Genomic DNA, 17,410 nt, shown 5'->3' with positions numbered 1-17,410 from the left:
AAAATGATCGCTTAGCATATTTTAATTGTCGTGCAAAGAGTGAGCGGAGAGGTGCGCCAGGCGAAGCCTTCTGGAGCGAGGACCCTTTAAAAGTGAGGAGGCCGTCGCGACCCTCGGGGGGTGGGGGGGGTACAGGCCTTTGTACCGCCGGAACCTTTAAATCACAAATAAAACCAAACGGCCCGGTATCGCTCCCCCTCTGCCGAGACCAGCCGGCTGCTTCAGTATTTACAAAGCTTACAGCATCAAACCAAGAGGAAAAGATGAGCGCATCTCTTCTTGCTGGTTGCTTTACATGTGATGGACCAAAAGAAAAAAAAAAAGAAGAAAAAAAAAGCGTGTCACAGATAATTCCTGATCATGGCTATAGCATGTTTCAAAGTGGGAAAATAAAGAAAGCAGCAGCCCTCGCTGCACTCTGACCTCTCGCGGAGCGCTTCGAGTTTCCACGGATAATTATAGAGGCCTGTACGGCAGCTTCCCACACCTCGCTGCCAGCTATATAATGATACCTTGGAAAATGTAGTGGGCTAATGCACATCATTTTCATTAAGAGCGCTCGCATAATCCAAATTCTTTGTGATGGAGGAAGATAATTAATGCTTTAATGTTTTGGTCTTGCCACTCTCGCCACAGCAAGAGAAATGAATTGTTACATTTTAATGAGAGACGCGACAGCGCCGGCTTCCCGCGCAACACGGATGATTTTATAATTGCACACAAGGGTGACTAACTCAAGGCTCATTAAGACAATTTTTCAGCTGGGCTATTTTTTGGCAGGACAATACATATATTTTCCATTCTACTGATAAATAAATTCCGTAATTAATCTTTTTGTTTGGTCTCGTTCTCGGTAACGTGACGTGAAAAGAAAGGGAAAAAAAAAAAGGAAAAGACGTACAAGATGTAATCTCCCAAGAAAATGTCTTTAATGAATCGTCTGTTGCTGCTTGTACCTAAGATTACATGAAAATACATTGACTGCAAGTATGGCAACATATTCACACATATAAACAAGTGGTGCATTTGTATTGTATGTATAGGTATGTACAACAGAAAACACGTTACACTCTGGTTTTAAAGTTGTGCAAGTGTGTTATATATACTAACAATTTATAAAATTCAACACACTAAATAAAAAACAGAAGAGTGTGCCCACGTATATACACATTCACACGCGCACAACCACAGTAGTTCACAAAAGATTAAAGCAAATGTATTGGATTATACATTTTCAGGTCGACCCCGACTGTTCCCTCCTCACAAGTCGCTTGTGAGTGTGTGTTTTTTTTTTTTTTTGTTGTTTTTTTTGTCGTCAGTGTTATCAGGCGTGTGTGTGTGTGTTCCGCCTGTAGCTCCCGTCTGACACACGGTGACAGACACAGACACACACACACACACACACACAAGGCTACGCTGCAGCCTGCGGTTGCACCATCAGCTAAATGTTTTAAGTACAGTCATCTGAGGTAGACTGCGCAAAACGTCATGGTGTCGCTCTCTCCCCCGCTTCGTTTTTTCTTATTTATTTTTTTTAGCGTTTTTTTATTTTTCGATGCATTTTTTTCCCACAAATGTCTGACATTTGGATAAATCAAATACCACGTGTGTTTTGTAGCCATGAGGTAGAAATGCTTTAAAGAAGAACTCTAGCGTCCATTTAAAGAAAGGTTTAAAAAAAAAGAAAAAAAAAAAAGAAGCTAGATTTAAACACCATGTAGAAAAAAGGTCAAGACACAAAAAAGAAGGACCACGAGACACGTAACAAACAAGCGAAGCGTTTCAAGTCCTCCTGCTGGTCTGCTGTGGAGCCTGTGCTGTTGTTGTGCGCTCTGAAGTGCATTAGTGGGTTTTTCTGCTCTGAAGGGACTCTCCCTCCAGAGGATTTGCTGACAGAAGGAATTCTGGTCCAGATTGTTTTGAGGGTGGTTTTCTGACGGACCACTCTTGCCCCCCCTCCTCCTCCTCCTCTCTTGCGCTGCCGCCACACTGCCTGGCTGTCTTGCCTTTTCCGTCAATTTTGCTGACGCTCAGCAGAACTCACCCCCACCCCCCACCCCCACCCTACATCAGGTGCTGCACTGACGGTGCCTCCACCAGAGATTTAGCGACACAGAATGGGGCCAGAACATACAGTGTTTAGCTCCTACTTTATACTTCAAAACAACAGGATGCACAATAAAAGTGTGAAAGTCGATCGTCGATCTCCTTCAGGATAAATACCAGACGGACGAAGCAAATATACCTCAACAAAAAAAAACAGTATTACACACGGAATGCTTCAGTGCACTGACATTAAACTACCTTAAGCACTGCTGCGTCACAACAGTGGAGCTAGAGGACAGCGTCTTACAAGGAGAGACACAAAAATCAAATACATTCCAATGCGACACAATGGGCAACAGATAACCTTCAGAGACAAAGGACCTTTAAGAGTCGTGCCACAATTCCTCACTCATGTTACAAAGCGTTTCAGCCAACTGAAGTATGTATCCAAATGCATTGATCTGTGTAGACATCGTGAAAAACTCAAACTGAGCAATACGGTTACAGATGAGAAGAGAGAAGGATGCTGCTTGAATTGGATTAGAAAGTGATAATGCTATTTGCATTACAGAGGTGTCAATCAATCAGAATTGCTATTATTAAATTATACCTCTGGCCTCCAGCAAAAACAGTAATTTACTGTTACTTGCATGTAAAGACGTGTGCCGGATGAAGGACCGTGTCTGATTTAAATTACAGGAGTGGCATCCCGTCCTACAGATAATCCAGTTCAAGTGAAGAGCGCGAGTGACAAGGCAACTTTGCAAAATCCATATTTCCATATCTAGGTTGTGACACCTATCAAATCCAACTTAAAAAGCGGGAGGATATCTGGAATGAGCTCCCTTAATCCTTGTTACACAACGCAACAGACGAGCTGCTTACTGATTTCCAATACAGCATCTCTGGCTGAAACCAAATAAACCAGATGATAAGATAAGATACACCTTTATCGATCCCCAGCGGGGAAATTGGGTGAAGTGACATTAAGTCAAACATTTAGTTCGCACAAAGGGATACAGTAAATTGTCTTTGATATCACTGTGATCTAAAAGAGGAGATATTTTTGGGAAATGTGCTTCTTTGCCTTCTTGCCGAGAGTGTCCGTTACCGCTCTCTACGGCTAGCAGACGTTAGCTTAGCGGCGCGTTGAACCACACCAACGCTTCACTTTTCCTACGGAACTAAACGAGCGAACATATAAAACAACTTTTCTTACGTTGTGACCGAGCCAGGCTAGTTTGTGTTTAAGCCAAGTTAAGCTAACCGGCTAACGTCGCTAGCCGGAGCTCCTCGGCTAGCTCTCGGTAACAAAGGCAAATTAGCGCATTTCCCTAAATGTCCAACGGCTCCTTTCGATTTTTTGGAGGAGTTTTTAGCATCAAGTTCATCCACTCACTTAATAATGTGACAAATGAGCTCAAATCATTTGTGCAGAAGTTAGCTGACAAACTGCTGGAGCCTCCATGCAGCCTAACCATATAGCCTAGATCGCTTATATAAACAATGCTGATTATGGTTTGTTTTAATAAATATACAACTCCCATCACCCCCAACACCTGCTCGTCTCTTAGAAACCCCCCAAAAATGTAATAGTTTTTTTAAAAAGCGATGGAAATAAGCTTCAAGATTGGTCAAGTAGAAACAGGCGACTCAAGCGCCTGCTGTGAGGAAAAGAAAGAAAGGAATCTTTTAACTCTCGCTTTTGATTATGTCCCGTCGTTCCAGAAAATATCTAGTACATTCATTGTCACCTCTTTGCTGTTTATCGCAGCCAGTCGAGGTACAGCTAAACATAAACCAAACCACCTCGGAGTCTCCCCTCAGATCTTAGTGCGTCTTCGTCAAGAGATCTTGAGGTTCTGTACAGTTCACAAACGCTTTCCTGAGTTTTGTTTGTTACGTTTGTTTGTTTTGCAGACACGGGATCAGAAGCGAGTCGGGGCCCAGACTACTGCCGCCCCGACCGATTGCTGCTCCTAGCAGGACAATAAAGAACGACTGACCGACTGTCAAGTCTCTTGTTTTCGCAGACTCCGCCGCTGAAGTTTTAAAGCTCTTAATAATCGTCGGCTCATGCCATGAATGTAGAATCGTGAGGCAAATAAACGAAGAAAGAAAATCAGAAAGCACCACTTCAGGCACTTGGATAGCCAACTAAATCTCAAGAACAAGAACGTAACGATATATATGTACACAGACACTGGGGCGTCCCTTCTGAAAGCCAACTTGCTTGCAATGTGTAAACAATGCCTGGCTTTCTGGAGTGTCAAGCATTCAAATTAAAACTCTTGCTCATTAACTGCAAACCTGCCAGTTGTCTCATGAATCCAGGTCTCCCGGCGCGTCTAAAACCCTGCCTGTGAGAACTCAGTGGGCTTGTGTTGGCCTTCTGTGTGCCTTTCCCTCCAGCACAATGCTTCTGCCCTGAGGGGAGGAACTGTGGATGCCTCTTTTTTCTCAAGGGCGGAATCTATCTTTTCACTGGCTGCAGCCGAACATTTTGTTCCACTCAGTGTACGTGTCAATCTCTTTCTGTGATATACTGGCTTGGAATTTACAAAAGACACTCTCAAAGTCCTGGTAGGTGAGGGGCCTGACCTGTCCCCTGGGCATCATACCCGACATGTCCATGCCCTGTGCAGAGACGTGTAACAGACCCACGAGGGCCTCCTGGCAGAGTCTGGCCATGTCCAGGCCGGAGAAACCCTCGGTACGCTGGACCAGCAGCGCCAGCTCCTCCTCGCTCAAGCAGTATTTGTGCTGAGATTGAGCCAGGAGCTGACCCACGATCTGGTGTCGGGCTCCGCCGTCCGGCAGGGGCACCAGGACCCTCCGTGAAAAGTACCTGCGCAGCCCTTCGTCCATGTCCTGGGGTCTGCTCGTGGAGCAAACCACCAACACTTGGTTGCCGGCGTCCTCGCCTGAGCCCATGAGAAGTGAGTCCAGCTGGGCAAGGAGCTCCCCCTTCAGCCGGTTGATGGGGCTCTCTTCGCTGAGGTGTGCCGACAGCAGCATGTCCACCTCACTGATGAACAGTACCGAAGGTTGCCGGCAGCGCGCCACAAGGAAGGACGCTCGGATTATTTTCTCCCCCTCTGCCAGCCACTTGGTGGCCAACGTGGACCCGTTGAGCTGGAGGAACGGAGCCCCCAGCTGGCTGGCCAGGCAGCGACCCAGCAACGTCCTGCCACTGCCCCTGGGGCCAAACAGCAACACGCAGCGTGGGGCCGGTCCTAAACTGCTGAACATGTCCGGGCGCAGGATGGGCCACAGGACCTCCTCCTTCAGGGTTGCCTTGGCCAGTTCTAGTCCTGCAATGTCACTCCAATCCACTGGGGGGCCCTGCTGAACGATTTCAGAGGTGACCATGTCCAGGAGGTGGGGGTCACTGGTTTTTAGCTGCTCTTCAGCAGGCCGGGAGGAGGAAGTGGACGAGGAGGAGGTAGGCCCTGGCGCAGAGTGGGAGAGGTGGAGGCGGTGGTCATCGGCACCTTGCTCACTGAGGGAAGGGGAGGTGAAGCTGGCAAGGGAATCCGTTGAGCGGGAACCCCCCAGGGTGGAGGTGACATAGGCCGGTGGAGTCAGCGGACCACCTGTTGCCTGGCTGCTGTACTTCCTCTGCTGCTGCTCTGAGGACATCGTGGACTGCTTCTGAGGATTAAAAGGTAAAGACGACTTCTCCGCACCTCTGTCGAATCCACCACCGGCGCTGTTGGAGCCTCCATTTGTGCTGCTGCTGTCAGCTATCCTGTACATGGGACTCTCAGCGGAGCTCCGGGCCTGGCCGTAGCCAAAGTTAGCGTAAGCGGAGTCTATCTCCCCTTGGCCGGTCATGTAGAAGGCTTTCCTCTTCAGTGAGTTGGAGGAGCTACTGTTGAGAGGCGTGGGGGCGATTGGGGTCAGGTTATGGCTCTGGTATGGGTATCCAGGTAAAGCAGAAGAAGGGGGAAGGGGTGTAGGTGCAGCGATGCCTGAGGGGAGGTATGAGGATGGAGGGGGTGCTCCCCCAGGGCTGTATCCTGGCCCGACTGAGCTCTGAGCTGGGTAGCCTGCTGGGGGGTAATTATAACTAGACAAGTTGGGGGAGCCTCCGTTGTAAGCTGGGACTAGAGTGGGGTGGGAGGGCGGAGGCGGCGGCTGCAGGAGCCCAGAGCTGTGCAGCGGGGAGGGAAGCGCTGGGGCCTGGGCGGACTGGGAGCTGTAACTACTGTGCAGGTAGGAGCTGCCGTACGGGGGGCCGTATTCCTGAGAGGGCATGGAGGAGGTGTGGAGGGCGGTGGCGGTGTGGCTCCCGCAGCTGCTGCTGGAGTAGCTGGGCTCGCTCAGGGTGCTGGAGGCCAGGCCCGGGGAGCTGCACATGCCAGACACCACCTCTGAGGCCGCCGCCACCCCTCCCTTTCGGATGGAGACCCCCTCGGGGATGCAGCTCATGGGGTAGACGCCGTCCTGCCAGGGCTCCGATTCCCCTTTGCGTCCGTTCATCACCCCCGGGGCCTCCGAGTAGGAGCCCGGCATCTCCAGAATGCCGGAATACTTCTCGGCATACTTCTTGAGCAGGTTGGAGGCGGTGAGGGCCGAGATGTCGTCATTGGCCCAGGCGTACTGGTAGGCGGCCGAGCGCTGCAGGTGGCCGGGCACCGCCCTGTAGGCCTCAGCCTTGTGGGCTGGCGAGCGCGTGGTGGAGGAGATGTCGAAGTGCTGTTCGGCCCACTGGCTGTGCTCGGGGGTCCACTGCATCTTTAAGCCTGAGAGAAGCGGAGACAAAGACAACCGCATGTGAACACGTTGACATAAAATCAGTATCGCAATAATTAAAAATGACAACACCTTCAAATTGCCTGGGATGGGAGGGTGGTCAATTAAAAAGGTGATATTCATCTGGAGGCTTGTTTATTTTTTTTACATTTTTCTTCCACATACTTATATACATACAAGTTGTCCATTTCTACAGATCCTAAGATGGACAGAGTGGGTGTCGGCAGGTATAGTGCGGCACAGAGGGATTGTGGGATGGCTGGTTACGGCAGCCCTAATGCACCCTGGCCAGACCAATAAGACAGAGGCATTGAGGGTCACTCTATAATCCCCGGCTCATCTGAGGTGGCTGGAGATGGGTTTGAAAATGCGCCTCGCAGAGTACCACAAAGCAACACACACACACACACACACATACACACTCACATCCACACATCCACCCCCCCTTTTGCTCATGATGCTTTCATCGCACACACACACACACACACACCCGTGCTCAGACACACAGGCGTTTGGAAAAAAAACTACCTATGCCTGCACTCAGGCGTGCTGGCGTGCGCACACACACACACACACACACACACACACACACACACACAGACACACACAGCCTCACGTCCACTGACCCAGACGGACAAACACAGGGCGCGCGCAGGAGCTGCAGCGAGCAATGAATTACAACACATTGTGTCTCAAGCTTAGTTCCTGTCTGCACGGCTCCACCTTGACCTCCTCTCTCTCTCTCCACCGCTCTCTCTACCTTCCTGTCTGCCTCTCTTCTTCATGTCTCCCCCCCCCCCCAAGCCTCTCCTCTTTGCTTTTTTTGTGTCGTCCATTTTTCCACCCCCCTCCCGCTAGATCCTCCTTTATTTCTCTTTACCTCCCCTTTTTATTCCGACTCCATCTATTTCGATATCTCTCCTCTTTCATTCCCCCCTTTTTTTTCCCCTCCGTGGCCGCCCCTCCTCTTATTTACTCCCTGTGCGCTTGCTTTCGCCTCCTCCCCTCCCCTCCTTGCTCCATCTCATCTCAGACACACTCACCTGGCTCTCCCCTTTATTGCCTCGGGAGGCTGGAGAGCCACTGTTTCCTTTAATCCCAGCCAATGCCATCTGCAAACACTGACAGTCGCGCGGCCGACTCCATCGTTGTCTCACTATCAAAGCCGCGGCGGCATCAAAGGCCGAACGGGGCGTAAATCACAGCCGCCGCGGCACATTGAACCCCCGTTTGATTTGACTTAGTGCACACAAATAAAGGATAATATCGGTGTCATTTAGGCTGCTTCCCCCGACTTATTGACTGGCTGCGGATGCATGCGGGGATCCACAGCTGGGGGTCTGGTGAGCGAGTCCCTGCTTCAGAATTGGTTCGTGCGTTTGTGTGAGCATGCACAATGAAATCCATTCATAGAGGAGCAAATCTTTCCCCATCCTCCCATCCACTTATGCTACTGCAAACACACACAAAAAGCAGACACGTTCACACTCTCTTGCTCTCTTTTCCGAGGCCCTGTGTTTGTTTGGTAACAACACAGGGGAGGGAAGGGGGGGGGATCCCTAGACTCCTATTTCCTCTCTGATTCTCCTCTACAGCCATCTCTCGGTAGACGCCACTGGCTAATTAGCAGAATGGCGATCTGCTAATTGTGTTAATTTACAACATTTTAGCCGAGGGGAGTCTAGCAGGGGCTGGCAGAGCCTGTCACCCCCCCAGTGTAGCCAGTCGACGCCTGAGACAAAAGGCTGAGCGGAGAAAAGTTTTGTATTAGCTGGGAGGCTCCTTTAATATTGAGAATATATTAGCAGCACTGTGAAGGTCTGGAATACTGGACACAATTAGGCTCCAGGCCATATCCAGGTAGACACCATTATACTGTTATGTGCTTTTAAAAAAAAAACATAAAATCAAAGGATCCGTTTTTCATTTCGTCAATACGGCTATCCTATCTAATAACTGTTGTTGTTTATCCTCCCTAATACCGTGTAATCCCAACGCAGTGCAAACAAATACACAAATAATATCGCAGTAGAACTCGTGTCTCGTGGCCACAGAGTAAATCATACAACGTTTAAGAGAGCTTAAAGTCGGGGCTTCTTCTCCGTATTGTATTCTCAAGCCACACGTTTGATCTGTGGCCAGGAGCTAAACGCCGGTCTGGCGGTGAGCGTTCTATAATATCAACATCAGCTCATTAATAGATAATACGGAGCTGAAAAAAGGCTCGGAGGCCAGATCCAGCCTCGTCCTTCTCGCGGTGTCTCGTCTCGGGAGGTTTGCCCCAGAATGTAGCGATGCGACGCGTGTCGTGATACAGGGGTCACCTTTCAATATATATCGCCATACATTGCGATATTGTCATTTTTCACAAACAAAAACGTATGTTTTGCAATACTCAAGTGTCTTGATAGTTTCCTACATCCCTATATGTGACACAGTACACGTTTTACAACACAGCTAACATTAGCTATAGCTGATTGAAAATAGCTGCTGAGTTAGCAACCGCTAGCTTTAGCGAAAGGCAAACTTGCTAACTTTTGCTGTAACTTGTAGTTGAAAAACTAAGAAGACATGAATCAACATTTTGCTAATTCCGTTAGCTACCGACCCAGTGATTACAGAGCAAGAAAATAGCTTAGCTTAGCTTAGCTAGTCCCGGTAAAGAGTATAGCCTAGCTTAACATTGTAGCAGTTAATGCCATCGCTTTGTCGTGGTTACCATTAGATCACATTCATTCATCAATAGTATATATATTGATGTGCTATGAAATACAAATGTTTACACATACATCTTTAATTGTGATTCCTATTTTGAATTTTCAAAACTACGTTTATTTTCTGAAATAGGCTTTTTCACAATGACGTTGACGAGACGGTGTGTTTGCACCGTCACCATAAATCGGCCTGTTTCGGCTTCATTTGAAGTGCGGGCAGCGAACGGAGAACATGATGGAGATGTGAGGAAGGGAGGATGGAGAAAGGAAGATGAGGAGGGGGGATTGGGGGTGGAGCAGAACAATATAAAATAAAAACAAGCCTCGCGAATCGCACGCACTCCTCCCTCCACATAGTTTGATGCTCCATCAAACTGCGATGTGTCCTCCGTTTAAAGAAACATGAATCTTTCTAATTCCGCCATTAATAAAGATAACATATATAAAAGAGTGTGTCAGGCTCCATCAGGGCTTTCATCTCCTCTATAATGAGGTTAATGCGGAGACGCAGTGATTACCCCGGCAATGCAAATGAAGGCCAAATGATAACTTGCACTATTTAAATAAGGTAATAGCGATTACTCTACGTTATTCAAATGAGGAGGGATACTTTGAACCGAGCGCTTTGAACTCGCCGCTCCTGCTCCGAAACATATGAAAGGGATGGAGGGAGGATTGACTTTGGAATCCGCGTGTATCCTCTAATTCAATGTGATGTAAACCAAGGGCAACGAGCAAAGCAAAGTCACATAATGTGGACGGCGCAGGGTGGGCGGCGTCGACAAGAAAAGTATTTAAGGTAGCCTGGCTCCTTTATTCTGCTTTTTAAAAGACCTTAAAAGTCTTTGAGAAGTCCTTGATCAAAATAAACACAAATATCCTTCGCTGTGTTTTCCTCTGGATGTTTAACAAGGACTCTGGATGCCTCCAATTCAATTCCAAAAACTTCCAAGGACCTTTTTTTTTTTCTTGGTTTAAAAAATGAAAAGAATTCAGTGGAGCCCAATTTGTCCGAGTCTTTTTACATTGAAATTAGTGCATTCTGGCTGCGATTCATTCTTCTTCTTTTTTTTTTCTGGCTACGACAGACTTGAACCCCTTGTTTGATTTTCTCCACAATCTTCCGAGGTTTTTTGTTATTTATTTCTTTTTTCCGAGGCCTGGAGGAAATTCACGAGGCTGGAAGGATGGACACATTTAAGTGTGAGGGTAAAAAAGAAATAAAAGTGTGTTGCAGAGAGAGATCGTGCACTCAGCTGAGACATCATCCAACAGAAACCTTCACCACCTTCTGAAGCGTCAAGCCTGCCAGCGCTTTTCTTTTTCTTCCTTTCTCACTTCTTCTTCTTCTTCTTCTCCTTCTCCTCCTCCGGCCTCCACATAGAGAAGCCTAATCATTCTCATTACACTCGGCGTCCATCTGCATCAACAGAGCTGCCTATTACCGCGCGTGTGTGTGTGTGCAGTAAACAGCTCTTTAGAGAGAGCTAATGAGCTCTTTTAAGTCTGTCCGCTGTGTGATTCTGCAAGCGGGGTGTCAGAGCAAACTGCCCATTTTGGTAACGTCATAATTAAGCCGTGTGTGTGTGTGTGTGTGTGTGTGTGTGTGAGGAGGAAGAAGAGACACACACACACACACACATCCTGAGACAAGACGTACAAATGTGTGTGTGCCCTTTTTGTTTTTCTAACGCAAACAGACACTGAAGACCTTCCAGAACAAAGCTACCGTGTCATATTTTTTATATATATATAATTTTTTTTAAAGTGTAGGAGAAGCTGCATGACAGGCGATAACTTCATCAAAAGAGACCTGTTTTCACACACCACCGGGGAAATCGAACCGCTTATTCAAATCCTTATCAAATACACCAGAGGGCATCTTTTAACCTCTGAATCGCTGCACACACACACACTCCTGCATGTAGCTACTGTTCTATGAGTGTGTGCAGGGCCCTGTGTGTGTGTGTGTGTCTCACAACCTCCGGACCACCTTGTTAATGAGCCCAGCACACTGTGACTAAGCCATGGGCTACGCTGTATTGGCACACAACCTGCAGCGGAGAGTCAAATAATGTGATTAGGTCCCCCCCCCCCCCCCCCCCCCAAAAGGCAATTAATTATGAAATTAGTCATGAGCCGGCGTCTCAACGCGCAAAATCAGAACTCCCTGCGCCGCGTTTCGCGTCTTCTTCCGAGCAACAGTTGCGGGAAAAGTGGCAAAAAAAACTTGAAAACGTCTTAATTACGGGTGAATTCAAAAAAAGACAAAAATGCGTGAACCAAGCTCCTCTTCGTCCCCATGCAAGACGACACACAAAAAAAAAAAAAGAAGCAAGAATCGGGATCGGCGTCTTTGAAGCCGGCGATTGGAGCCCAGCCACAGCTTACCATTACAGCGACTTGAGTCTGTCGCAGAGCAACGACGACGACGACGACAACAACAACAACAACAACAGATGAGGGAGTAAACAGAGAGAGTTCAAAGTCTAGACGGCAGCAGTGACCGGGGAGAGATGAGCTGTCACTAACTCAAAGACAGTAAGAGAGGGGGGGGGGGGTCGCTGTAAAGATGACAGCTCCGAGCTGCGATATAAGGATATTTGACAAATGACAGCATCTTAAAAAAAAAAAATAATCAAATATTCATTGTAATCTGTGATCTCTGACCCTGTGATAAGTTTTACGACCATCAAAGTTTCAAACCTCTTTTGTGGAGCAGATTTGGAGTAAAAAAAGAAATCCAGCTTTGAGAAATAGGCTTGGTTCTGCTATGTAAATGCTAAAAATATTAGGGCGTGTTTAATGACGACTCTAAATTTAGCTCGCAGGAGAAATCGGGCTTAACTCGCCATAAATCTCGCACTAAATTCCAGAGGCGTGTCACCGTCGCCCCCGCCAGCCGGTATCAGATCTTCCTCGGAGCTGTATAAATTGACACTGTCTAAATTTCCTTTTTACTAGACAGACTATTGAATGGGTGGGTTAAATGGGTAGGGCGCAGTTAAACAAATGCTCCGGATCAAGGAAATTGTGCGTGGCTTCTTTTGTCATTCAGAGAGGAAATTGAGAGATATTCGGCGGGGGCTAACGCACGGCATTCATCTATAATGCACTCGGCCTGTCCGTCAGCTACTCCATTTCCTGTGACTAGCGCAGCGTGCCTAATCACCCGGCTCCACGCGGGGCTCCTTCCTCAAAGACAGGCCTGCCTGCCTGCCTGCCTGCCTGCACGCACACACACACACACACACACACACACACACACACACACACACACACACACACACACACACACACACACACACACACACACACACACACACACACACACACACACACACGCTGGACACACTAACGTCACTAAACATCAGGCCCGCTGAGGCAAACGGATTATTATTATCGGGGGAACGAAACATCTGTAAGGATGTGAGCTTAATGTAGATCATATTTAGGGTTGAAGTTACACCAGAGGATCAACTACAGGCAAATTAGATTTTGCTCTTTATTCATGGATTATTACTGATCTATAAGACATTAATAAACAATGTACTTAATAACTTAATGAAGCTATTAGAAACACGTTTAAACACCCACTAATTCATAGTTAATTGAAGGTTACTTTTGGCTTTATTACGTTTTTATTTCGTATCTATAAAGCATTAACAAACACGTTATTACCGTAGCAGAGTAGTCATAACCTTTAAACCCAAGACACGAGTAGTGACGGATGGACCCCTAATAGAACATGTCTTATTAAGTATTAATAACGTGTTAATCATGTATTCATTTATATCAATGATCCAACATTAATTAAACATTAATACACAATTGACCAACTTCATAAAGCCATTAGCGAACGCTTGTAAAACCTCACTGAGTAATTATTCATCAAGGGTTTAACTTGTTCCCTAATGACTTTAATGAATCGTGTAAGTCATATTACTCATCTGTTAACATCAATCAATGTGTGGACTTTATGAAATCATAAGAAAAACATACAAACCCGAAATAAGCTAGACTTTATATGAAGTTTTATGTTGTTTATGTGCTAAAGCCGTATAAAGTGAATTAATCACTTTATTCAGTTCATTTTGACTTAATAAAGACATTAGTAACAATACTTTAGTCCTGTACTTTATTAAGGGTTTACTTCTGTCTTTCCCACGTTAATAAATCCTTATTAATACCTACTAATTCATAATCTTTTAATATTAGTAAATAATTGATCAACATGATAAAGCCATTAGCAACAATGAATCATTCTGTGTTAAACATTTATACGTTGTTATGATGGCTTTATTAAGTCAATAAATAATTTAACAAGTCTGCAAAAGCACTGATGAACAATGTATGAACCCAAAGCAATTGGTTACAATCTGTAAACCCACACTTGAAGGGTTTATACATTTCAAACTAATATGAATGTGTAATAAATCATTTAATCCAATTTATAAACTCTAATCCCTGAAGTACGCCTCCACACAGAGACAGACGGCTCACTCGAGCTGAAGTGACGCTCGACGGACGGACTCTCACTTTGTAAGACGAGCAGCAAAGCAGGAGGAGTCGTGAGGCCCAACGTCCTCCTGCGCCGGCGTCGATTACAGCCGGTCACCCCGGCCAGCGTCGGCCGGGGTTCGTCAGGCTCCACATCTACATTCCCCGCTACCGCCTCCGAGGCCGCCCCGCCGATGCGCCCCTACCTGAGGCGTGCCCCCGGGGTTAACGCGGGCCACGCACTATCAATACTCCTCTGACGCCCGGATCCATACCTGTGGACCACCACCACTTTGTTTACCTGTGTGTTCAGTAATTAAAATAGATTTCTGAGAGGAGGCCTAATCCTTTTAGAAATGACATCGATCTAGCAGTGCAGGAAAAGCTGCGGTGTAACTTTGTCGGGCTTTTGTCCTCCCCCCCCCCACCGTGCACTCTTTCCCCCGTTTGAGGACGCTCTCGCCCCCCTTCCTCCTCCGTGAAAACTTTGGAAGGTCCTCGACGTGAAGGACGTCATTTAGGGCCTGGCGTGGAGGGGGGGGGGCTGCAGTAAAGAGGTGGCAGGTGGAGATAATAGAGAGGAAGCCTCTAACCTCGTCCAGAGCTGTCTGTCTTCGTAAATAAAATGAGATAATTATTGAGTGAACAACATTATACGCCGACGACGCACTCTTTCTTCTGCCCCCCCTCCCGCCGGCGCAGTTGTAAATCTCAACAAACGCGGCGCTTTTGGACATTAAGTGCTCACTAAGCACAGTGGATGCATCATATTTCAAGAGCAGGCGTTGTGTGGGTGAGGAGCTGGGGGGAAAATGGAGTGTAATGGTTATCCATTATCTTATACGGCAACGGCGGCAATGATCATTTTCAAGTGACTCATTTCTGGAAGTACCTATCTATTGGCCACTTCGCGAGAAGACTTTGATGGCTAATCCACAACAACTATTCAGAGGTCATTTGCTGCGGCGGCGCCCGAGACACTCGGCACAAGAGAACGCTCCAGCCTCCCTCATTATTCAAATACAATCCTCGGGAAGAGATCCGCATCACAAACAAGCGGAGTGGGCGATTACCTACGCGGCGCACTCCGGTCCAGAGTGGAAACATTAACAATGCATCAACAAATGAATGCATCACGATGCAAGGAAGAGTTTGAAAAAGCGCAAAAAAAAAGAAGAAGAGATATTTGTCAAGGGAATTAAATAGTGATGCTGGGGAGTGTATTAACACATCAATGATCCCACTTGTGGAAAAAAAGAAAAAGGAAAAAAAAAAAAAAAAAAAAAAGCTTCAATAGTATCCGGATAGACGTCCGCGAGAGAAACCTTCGGATTATTCAATCATATTATATTATTCTGCCGAGGCAAATGTATTTCCAGAAGTGTGGGTGTGATGTTTGTTTGTGTGTGGTCTCGGCTCCACATGAATGGTTACTTAACACCACACTGATTTCCCCTCAGCAGTTAGAGAGAGGGAGAAAAAAAACAGCCGATGCTCAATGATGCATCGCCGTGTTTGTTGCCGCCAGGCTGGTGTGTATGTGTGTGCATATGTCTGTGTGTGTGTGTGTGTGTGTGTGTGTTAGCTGGCACGTACACAGAGCCCAGGAGTGACTGCCGGAGTGTCACCATCTGTGGATGCATTTATGTCTGTCTGCACTGGGCTGTGTGTGTGTGTGTGTGTGTGTGTGTGTGTGGGGGTGGGGAGTCAGACAGTAGACTGGACCACAGCTCCATAGTTTGCTACTTAAGACAGCGGCAGGCAAACTCGGTGCCAAACACCAACTACACTGTAAAAACGGTCAATTTTAGCGAGATGAGAACTTTCCAGATTTAAGATAATATTCTTAAAATATTTTCCCCTTCAAATAAGGAAGAACATGGAGGAATATTTTTTTTTTCTTTATGTAATAAAATTGAAATTCATGATTTCGTCACTGTGGCTTGTAAACACGAGGACGATTTTAAAGCTGTGAACTGGTTTTTTTCCAGCGTGCGAAACCCTTGGCAAGCGAGCGAGATTAGAGTTCACCAGCAGTTGGTGGAGATTAACGCTCGCCGTGAGCGGCGCACGTGCAAAAGGTGTGCGAGCGCGCATGTGTGTGAGCGCGCCTGCGGCGGCTGTGTGGATTACTGAAGGGGCCCTGGCTGGGATAACCTCTACCCCCAGCCTGGGCACTCGCAGGATCCTTCGCCGTGCGTGTTTTCAAGTGTCAAATCCTGAACACGTCATACGGTTTCTGGTGAGATCTGCCAACTCATGCGTTCTCTCAGCATGTCCCCAAAAAAAAAAAAAAAAAAAGGACAAATGAAGAAAGGAAAGTTCATGGTTTTATGTATATAATAACGTTATTTAATTACACAATAATGTGTCTACTTCTCTGCTTACAATGAGCTGGAAAAAAACCTAACTTTGGAGTCATTTATCTTAACGTCACACACCGAGTCATCGGGACGCCTCAACGGGCAACATGTTCTCCTTCTTTAAAAATGTTTCTCTCGAACGCACGCATCTGCAGCTCCGGGTGTTAAGACGCTCAGGTGCGACGGCCGGCGAGTGCGCGTGGCGCCCCCTGCGCACACACACACACACACACACACACACACACACACACACACACACACCCTTTAAATCCACTGCGGCTCGCATTATGCTGGAATTCGCACAGGTTGTCTTAACAGTCAAACAGCGGATCAATACGCCCATCGATCGGTGGCATTGAGACTGAACTGGTCGTGTCGAGAAGGGGGGGGGTGGGAGATTCTCACTAGAGCTCGCTGCAGGACGCACACACACAATATATAGAAACACACAACACACACACACACACACACATATATATATATATATATACAGACGGCACAGGATCTGGTGTGTGTACAATACAAATATTTGCGAACGCCTGTATACAGGTTTATGAACACTCATTGTTCTATCTGCCTCGCTACCCGCTCCGACAGAAACTCGCGCTTCCTCGGGACACGCCGGCGTTCATCCCACATGAGCAGATTTTCAGGTCCTGTCCGTTCAAGTCGGAGCGGTCTGCCGGCAGTTTGTCTCAAAGTGAGGGCATCCAGTCAGCGTCGGCAGCTGAATATCAAGCTGGCTGCCGGCGCGTCTCCCCCCCGCGCTCAACTGACACAGTCGATAGATCTGCATTATTCATGGCGGGGGGACGGCCAGGGGGGCCGATGAGATGGCCTCTCGCTGAGGGCTGGATTTCAGCCGTCCCAAACTTTACGGGGCCTGGCGGACGCGTGACACCTTCAACAACTGCTTATCGTCAGCGAAAATGACAACGCGAGGCGCGGGGAAAGGGCACGCAACTTTAAAGGGGAGGCTCAATGAAGGGGGGGGGGGGTTTGTTAGCAAATTCAAAAGGAAAATTTGTA

General features: G+C 47.3%; 1 protein-coding gene across 1 annotated transcript in view; it reads right to left on the bottom strand.

Annotated features, from left to right (window-relative positions):
* Window positions 1–918: 918 nt before the first annotated feature.
* LOC137879158 (fidgetin-like) overlaps window positions 919–17,410 on the bottom strand; it is a 27,355-nt gene continuing 10,863 nt past the window's right edge. Inside the window, exon 3 of the mRNA XM_068719772.1 lies at window positions 919–6,794. Within this exon, the coding sequence (XP_068575873.1) occupies window positions 4,528–6,794 (2,267 nt within the window). The 3' untranslated portion in view covers window positions 919–4,527. The remainder of the gene's footprint in view (window positions 6,795–17,410) is intronic.

This window comes from Cebidichthys violaceus, unplaced genomic scaffold, assembly GCF_023349555.1.
Source record: "Cebidichthys violaceus isolate CVI_PGR_0920_01 unplaced genomic scaffold, fCebVio1.0.p SCAF_24, whole genome shotgun sequence".
Taxonomy (NCBI): domain Eukaryota; kingdom Metazoa; phylum Chordata; class Actinopteri; order Perciformes; family Stichaeidae; genus Cebidichthys; species Cebidichthys violaceus.
This window is presented reverse-complemented; position numbering and strand designations above follow the sequence as displayed.